This window comes from Stylophora pistillata, chromosome 14 (assembly GCF_964205215.1).
Source record: "Stylophora pistillata chromosome 14, jaStyPist1.2, whole genome shotgun sequence".
In the NCBI taxonomy this organism is placed as follows: domain Eukaryota; kingdom Metazoa; phylum Cnidaria; class Anthozoa; order Scleractinia; family Pocilloporidae; genus Stylophora; species Stylophora pistillata.
In genome coordinates, this window is record NC_142532.1 from 4910940 (window position 1) to 4919260 (window position 8321).

General features: G+C 39.3%; 2 protein-coding genes across 2 annotated transcripts; one reads left to right on the forward strand and one right to left on the reverse strand.

Moving 5' to 3' along the window:
- Positions 1-828: 828 nt before the first annotated feature.
- Positions 829-1877, reverse strand: LOC111327577 (uncharacterized). Its single transcript, XM_022931789.2, has one exon. The coding sequence runs from the start codon at positions 1664-1666 to the stop codon at positions 1058-1060; it is 609 nt and encodes a 202-aa protein (XP_022787524.1). The 5' UTR covers positions 1667-1877; the 3' UTR covers positions 829-1057.
- Positions 1878-4307: 2430 nt separating this feature from the next.
- Positions 4308-6841, forward strand: LOC111327609 (uncharacterized). The gene is made up of 3 exons (XM_088745751.1): positions 4308-4467; positions 5647-5728; positions 6342-6841. The coding sequence occupies exons 2-3, from the start codon at positions 5668-5670 to the stop codon at positions 6623-6625; spliced, it is 345 nt and encodes a 114-aa protein (XP_088601877.1). The 5' UTR covers positions 4308-4467; positions 5647-5667; the 3' UTR covers positions 6626-6841.
- The last annotated feature ends 1480 nt before the right edge of the window (positions 6842-8321 follow it).

Consider the following 8321-nt stretch of genomic DNA (forward strand, 5'->3'; position numbering starts at 1 on the left):
GAATATTGTCGAATAATCCCCTCGACTTCTCTCGGGGATTATTCGACGATATTCACCGCGCCTTCGGCGAATAATTGTTAACTACAAACATTTTATACTGAGCAGCATTTAAAATCACATTTTTATTTAAAAGTGAAGCAGATTCGGAAGATTTCTAACCTTGTTTTCGAAACCGTAAAACACATTGAACTGACAAAGGGCCATCTTCCAGCCTATCTCCCTTCCCCCTCGGTGCAAAGAGGGGTTTCGAGGTAAGATACGATCAAGAAGTTCAACTTTCACAAGCATAGACTAAACAAAAATATTTTTTGCATAATCTCTTACTAAAACAGCTTTGAAGGGTCATGAATAACAGTGATACAAAATGTCATCGGGCATTATTTATAAGTGGTGAGGGTGACATGACACGTGAATTAATAAAAGAACTTGTCTGTGTTCCGATTGAGTTCACGCACTGTCAAAGCATATTAAAGGCTTGGTTTCTCGTGATTCTTTCTCATTTTCATTCTTACTTTGCACGGTCGTCCTTTCGTTCGAAAGCGATTCATTTGACGAATGCAGCCTTCCAAATAATTACTGATTTCGCAAAATTTCGCCAGATTTCAGGACGATATTGATATTGACGTTTTTTGAAACTTTGTAGACAGACACCGTTGTTAAATCAAGAATAATGTCAGTAACATTCGATGTCTATTCTCTGATAATTCAGTCCAGCTTCTCGTGGATTTTTTTTCCAATGTCGGATTTTTCTTCCCACCCTTTTTCCTCTCCTAAACTAGGCTCTGTTGAAGCCAGAAAATATACATAAGAAAGCACACGAAACGAGCATGTTTTTGTAATTTTAATGACAAATTTTGAGTAAATCAAAGTGTTTAAAACTGACATTTTAACGCAGTTTAGTGAAGGATAACAATATACAAACTTGGAAACTCGCCTAGTATTACATGTTAATAGGAAAATCAACCTGGTCTGATATAACCATTAGCAAAGACAAAAAAAATAACAATCGCAAATCCTTCTTTTCGCTAGAAGACCAAAACACAGTATCGCGTATCGATCAGGTCATTTTGGCGCATAAAACTCGTTTCAAACAAGCGTTTTCTTTTAGGATGATCATCAGTTCTGTACGCATTCGCAAGTTCTCTCTCTCGAGAAAAGCCGCTCTTATTTGCGTTTGTACTTCACGGAATTTCCTAGCATCGCGCGACTTTTTCGCTGAGGCATTGTTTTTCCGTCGGCGTTCCCAGTAGCTCCCTTTTCCCTCTTTTCCGGTACTTGAATCATCCTCGTCGTCGGAACCTTCTTTCATTTCTTTCTCTGACGGTTTTTCTGTTACCTCCTCTGTTTTCTCAAGATCATTAAAGCTTGGTGTCTGGGATCTTCTCTTCACGCCTTGTGCGTGGGTTACTACCTGAGCTGCGTTCTCAAAATCGGCGAATTCTCCTCCAAAATCTTTCCCTTTGTTCGCATAGCTCCCGAAATTTGAGCTTTTTGCGTATATCAAGAAAGGTGGAAACATGTTCGATTCTGGAAGGCCACCATAGGTCTGAACTAGATTAGAGGATGACCACTGTTCGTGGTTTTCTCCATCTTTATTCCTTGGACTGGAGTCGATTTCTTCAGTTTTGGTCAGGACAATGCAGGCACCATAGGTAGAAGAAAACATTGCGAAAAAATGTTTCAAGGAAAATCTGAATACTACTCTAAATGCGAGGAGCGAGGATCGCCAGGAGCTGGTCTGTGCATGTGGAATAAATCTCGATACTTGTTATTTAAAGATAGAAGTGTTTACAAATCCTTTTTATTTCTCTTTATCAGGAAGCAACGGGCTGTAGACAGGTGTACTTTACACGTGAGTTCCACACCTGACCTTGTTATATAACACGAGCAATCCGTATTTTAACATCGTTTTTCTGAAGACAATTTTCATTCTCGCTCGTCTTTGGGTCTTTGGCCCTATCACAATCAGGTAAGACAACGTTTGCCTTAGAAAAGTCAGCCAAACTTTGTTTATCCTTTGTAATGCAAACTCTATTTCATATTCCTTTGAATAAAATATACTTTATCCATCCTATATTCGCTTGGTTTGTTTCACAACACAATACCCTCAAAGAGACCGGATTAAACTCGCGTTTTTTAATGAAGACACGATCAATATTACGCACGAAGGTAGTTTGCTTCATGTTATATAACAAAATCTATGCTGATAGCACCCCCTCACTGCCAATTTCAACTAATGCCAAGTTAAAACGCACGACCAACAGCCCAATATGAGACATGAAACAAAGGAAGAGAAGACTGAACAAAAGAAAACAAAAATGGGGAAAAATTAGGGTTCGTAATGTTTAGCAATTGATAACTATTCTTTTCAGATACTATGTTTCATGGATTGGAAGGTTTAAATCGGGAAGGGAAAAACATCACGCGCAGGCAATTCATGTGACAAACTGCATGAAATTACAAAAGTGTTTTTCATCTACAGCTGCGGCTATTTTTAAATTTAATGACAAGCTAAACGTGTCTTAAAACGTGACCTTCTCGTTTCACCGGATGAAGAGCCAAAAAATAAAACTTATTATTCATTACACAACATGAAATGAAGATGACCATTGTCTGTCCAAGTATCAACGAATATTTACACGTGAGAAAGAACATTGTTATCAGAGAGTAACTAGCTCTTATCCCTCTTTTTCAATTTAAAAACTTAGCTATTTTTCATTTTCTTTCTGTCTTTTCCTCTTTTTTTTCCTTTTGTTTTCTTGCATTTATTTGTTACACTTTCAATGCGATTTGAATGAACTAACTGCGGGATTTCACTTGCTGCTTGAGAATGTTTGCAAACGTTTTGCGCTCAAGCAAGAGTACATCTCAAAGTCGTTTATTTTGATCAATTATTCAATTAATAAAGTAATGGAGAGCGAGCGAATTTTCAGAGTAACTTTAGGGCAAAGGTCATAGCAATCAGAAAGGCGACATATACGCTGATGAAATTTTAAATCCTGACTAAACATCAGGGTCAACCTTGATTTGAACCCCAAATCATCTTGCGATATTGTGGCGTTCTCACCAAGTAAGATATCGCGCCAACTAGGAGCTAAGCATTAAATAAATTTTAAGTAAGCGAGATATAGATGAACACTTTATAGCGTTTTTCCTTAACAAACGGATAGACTTCTTTCACAAGTGGCGGGCCTAACGGCTACGTTTTTCTCATTCGTGTTATTTACCCTTTCTGGTCTCGACAACTTGTTCAAAAACAACAACTTAGAATCTTCATTCCTAGCAAAGATTGTTATGGACATGCCCATTAGTAATAGAGAGGTCTAATACAAGAATCACTGAGTAGTCACGGCTCAGAATCTCTATTCTTCCGTTGTTTTCATTGTTCACGTTGTCCTGTTATATATTGTTATTGGTTCACGTATAGGCCGAACTTGATGAAAAAACGTTTATCATAGAATATTCTCTCTCACTCAGTGGTAGTGCGTTGGAGCGCTAAATACGAACGCCTGAGGCTCGATTCCTGATGGGTAATAAGAAATATTTTTCTTTCTTCCGCGCTTTTAACGAGATTAAAAACATCGTTGCCTACTTCGTTACCACGCTCAAAATTTACCAACTTTTTTACTCTGTTTACGCTCATGACGATTTCCACCTTTCTGATCCTAGCAGTATGCCGCAGTTTCTAGGGCTTAGTGGAAGAGCATCCGAGCACGGAATTCCCAGGGAATCAGAATGTCGCCTTTGTTTCACGCTTTCGACTGACCAAAAGATATTTTGTTTCTTCAAACGCAACCGTCAGATGTAGCGCTTTCCAGGAAACAGACTTTTGACAGAGAGTTAAAGCCTTTCCTTACTTTAATTTTAAGCCTGACGCTTTCATCGTGACACAAACACCGGATTGTACGTTTTTTTTTTTGTCTACAAAACCACGATGAACAACAACATTTTCGCTCCATTCGCTCCGACGAAGGGCTAACGCTCGAAACGGCAGCTTTTGGAATCGTTACGGTGGCCAATTTACCACTTCAACTTTGTTGATATATCCAAAACATTTTCTACAACCTTTTTCTTTCTGTTTCTTGGTGTGATCTTTAATGGCAATCAGGGGATTTCTAGAACATTTAACACATTGCTCTATCTTTTGCTGTAAATTTTTTTTTTTTTATGTCGATACAAAATTATTGACATGCGCATCTCTGATTGGGCGAAACACTTACCTTCCCATAACAATGCTTTCAGTTGAAAATTGGTAAGCTGTGTTTTCTCGAATGAACAAATGAACACCTGTTACAAGCACCTGTTACTCGACCAAGCGTGAGTAAACTGTCTATTTACCTGAGGCGAAGGCAAAGCGGCGCTAAAAAGCTTTACAACTCTCGGCGGAAATTTTGCTTTCACGCCTTAGTCCTCTGTACTTTATAATCAAAAAACGTTTAGACAAAGGTTTAATAAGCAAGAGGCAAGGTAAGATTTTAAACTTCCATTTCATCATCTGGCTGCTTTTCCATGAAAGACGAGCCAAAATAATACGAATTGTTGAGACTGTGACAATTTGAACCCTGTTATTTTTCATACTTTTTTATTAGAGTTAATCCAGCCGGCAAACTTCAAATTGTACGTTAGGAAAATTTACCTGATTAATCTCTATATAGTTTGTCTTTGTCCAAATTTTTCTTTTGAGCTTTCTACAAATACAAAATTCTACAACACGTAAGTTATTCAGTGGTTCTAATTAGCAGGTTTCCCTGTTGGTATAAATACGAAAACTGAGGTAGAAGTTAAAAAAACCTGCAACGACTATTGCACACAGCCGCACCCTACATTTAAGGGAAATTCTGCCTTTACAGACCCCTCCCTTACTCAGTTGTCTACGCGAGATCTGGCAGTGTCTCTCAGTGACGCATGGGCTCGCAGTAAGTTCCAAGTTATCTCGTACCCAGGTCCTACCATCTAACTGTAACTGAAATGCTTACAATCGCTTGGCCGTGGCTGTGTACGAGACATGGTCCAAGTAACGCCCAAGCCAAGAACACTCACAACCTAGGCTGGCACTCGACACCATTCCCCGCTTTCCCTTTCATTGTCCTTTTTTGTTTATGTTTGTGTATGTTTTTGGTTTTTGTTTTTTCTACCACTGAATCTAGTGAAATCTGAGAGTTAACAAATCGACAGTGGTTTAGCATGGTCTGTACTCTCGGCAACGATATTCGAGGCGCAGCTAAGAGAGTCCGCAATGGACCATGCTGAACCGCTGTCGTTTGTTTTTTATCACAAAAACGAAGTCAAATAAAACGATTCTTTCAGTGCGTGACTCACTGCGTGACACGTTGACACGGGCAGCATTGTCTATTCAATTATCGACAACGGCAAATTGGCCAATGAGTTTGCGACATTACTGCAAATTGTGGTAAAAAATTCAAACCGAAAGGAACGATCTTGTTCCCAGGAGGGCTTCGCCCTATTACAAGGCCCCCTCCATCTTTATTCTTCCCCCCCTTCCCTCAAAGAAGATCAGGGATAACATTTTTTTATGCTCTTCCAGAATATGGAGATCTCAACGGTAAAGTGTCAATAACTTTGTCGATGACTGTATTCTAGGAAATGGAAAAACTTGACATATTTTCGTTCTGTGCCTTTTGATAGGAGTTTCACCCTCAGCAAAAGATGACAGCTCGTAGGCTGGCTTGCCTTTCGGCGTTGCTTCACACATTACTCTTTGTGAAAGGTTAGTACTTGCACGCATGATCATGAGTGATACTAGTGAAGCACAATGTGCGCACGTAACTTTCAACCATCGAAAGAAAAACGAAACGAAAAGTCACATGAATGATTGCTCTCATAGAAACCATTTGTGGGCCTTTTTAAGTTGCAACGTAAAGCACGTGTACGTATGTGCAAGAGATTAGAAACTGCTCAGTTTATAATCTCTTGTTAATTATGAGTGTAGGTGATTTTTTTGTCTTAACTTGAGCGTGGGACAAAAGAAAAATTCTGATTCCTCATGGTGAATCGAACGTGAGAACTTCAGATTCCGTGCTCCGACGCTGACTGACTCACAGCAAGAGGTTATGAGCTGTTTATATATTCTCTCGGTTACAGATAGAGAACCCTCCCGTGAATTAGACCAGAACTTGCGTAGTTGCCACTTCATGAACCAATTTCATTGCCTAATTTGAACTTAAAAATTAACAGCTCTACGACTCTGTCAGAGAGACTCTACGCTAAATAAAGACATCATAAGGTTCATATGCGACACGCATCCCTCATACCGCTAATATAGAAGATGTCAGAAGCATCTTGTGAATTGATAGAATGATAACGAAAATCATTTTATACAGGTTGCGACCACTGCGAGTGCGATCAAAGAGGGGCTCTGTCGTCTTGCCAACTAGTTGCCCCTCAGTGTAAGCCCCATCACGATCTTGTCCCTGAAGAGACAATGTGTGATGCAAGGGGACTGAAATGCTGTCGAATGACTTGCGATGGGCCTGGAACGATGTGCTTACCTGAGGAGGGTCCTTCTAGTTCAGCATATGCCGATTTAGGGACCAAGACTTGTAAGGAAGGATTTAAATGCGTCAAGGCTGCTTCTCGTCTTAGGAAAAAGTTACGGATGCCATAAATTCATTGCTCATGGTTAGGATATTTGAAGACAAAGATAATTTATTTTCCAACTTCTCTTGGACGCTTATGAGATGTGAGTTATGCTATCCAGGTAGATAGTCTGGAAAAAAATATTTTATGTATTTTTAACGACGGTGCATTGTTGAAACTGATAAGTAATATTTGTATCAAAATTAAGTAGTCTTTGAACATATTAAAAATCACTTAAAAGTTATCGTGGAATTGAGTTTCAAAGGAATAAAATGGAATTCTTTGACCTCCCCATCTCCTGCGCGCCAAGGCCATCAAATGTCATTCGCTCCGACGAAGGGCTAACGCTCGAAACGTCAGCTTTTGTAATCATCACGGTGGCTAATTTACCATCAAATGTCTGCTTTCTCCAGTCACGCCTTCAGAGTAAAGATTCAAACTATCAAGGCAATGGAGAAGGATAATCCAACCACCCAATTTGAATAATTTCAAAAGATACATAGCCTTTCGAAAAATGGTATCCCTGGGCTTTAACTCTTACTGCAGCCACCTACATGTAAGCGCGCCAGCGAACCACCGACTGAAATTCGTCGCGCAAATAAGCTGCACATTTTTAAGTCGGCGTCAAAAACGTATTGCTTTCGACCTTTAATATATTCGTTAAGTATAATGGAAGTGGTCTTTATAATGGAAGTAGATTTTGTGTAAGGAACCGCCAATTTTATTTATACCTGATTGTAAATGATAGGAATATTTATAGATATGCCATTTTGTGACTTAAATGTGTTAGATTTTTTTTCTTGGAAAATATTGTAAAGCGCTGGAGAGTATCTATATGGAATCCTAGCGCTATTTAACAAATGGTAAACACCACAGCGCACACTATTGAGTTATGGATACACGCGGGAGGTTGTTAAGCACCAAAGAAGCGTAAGAGTCGCTCGAGGCGATAGCCGAGAGCGACTCTAGCTTCTTGACTGCTTAGCAAACCTCCCAAGTGCATCTATAACTCAATAGTGTACGCTGTGGTGTTTACCATTTGTTTTATAACATAACATTGATACATTGTAGCTAAAGGGTTCCCTTTTATTTAAGAAATCTTACGCGACCAGAAAAAACAAGCGCGCGCGGAAAAATAGTCTTTGCATTTGCTCACGTCAGCAGCGTACACCCATGGGCAAATGGGGGACGCTAAATTGACCAATCAGAGCGCGCGCTTTACTTTGGTTATGTTATAAATAAGCATTAAGGTATTGTTATCATAAGAGAAAGATGTTTCCTGTCTTGCCTCGTGACATGACGAAACCCGTTTTTCTCTATTTCCTAACCGAGCTCAAAATTCACAATCTTTCTTATTCTATTTACATTGTTATTACAATTATTATTAGTAGCAGTATTAACTGAATTTCCGGGGAGCAAGCTCTTTGGAGCGCGTGTGAAACAAAATTTAGAGTTCTTACCTCTGGCCATTTGGAAGGTCTATTTGCTATGATCCTCACTATTTCAAACCGTCCAGTAAGACGTATGAGCGAAACTCGAACCTGGGATCTCTACATTGGGGGTCCCACATGCTGACCTCTTGTCCATGTCATAAGAGTTAATAATTTTCCATTTTTTTCTCGTTCAAGCCTACAGTGCTTTATATTAATTTAAGCTTGATTTGAATTGTAGCTGGATAATATTTAATTACAAGGATAACTTAAAGCAATGGCAACAGACAACCA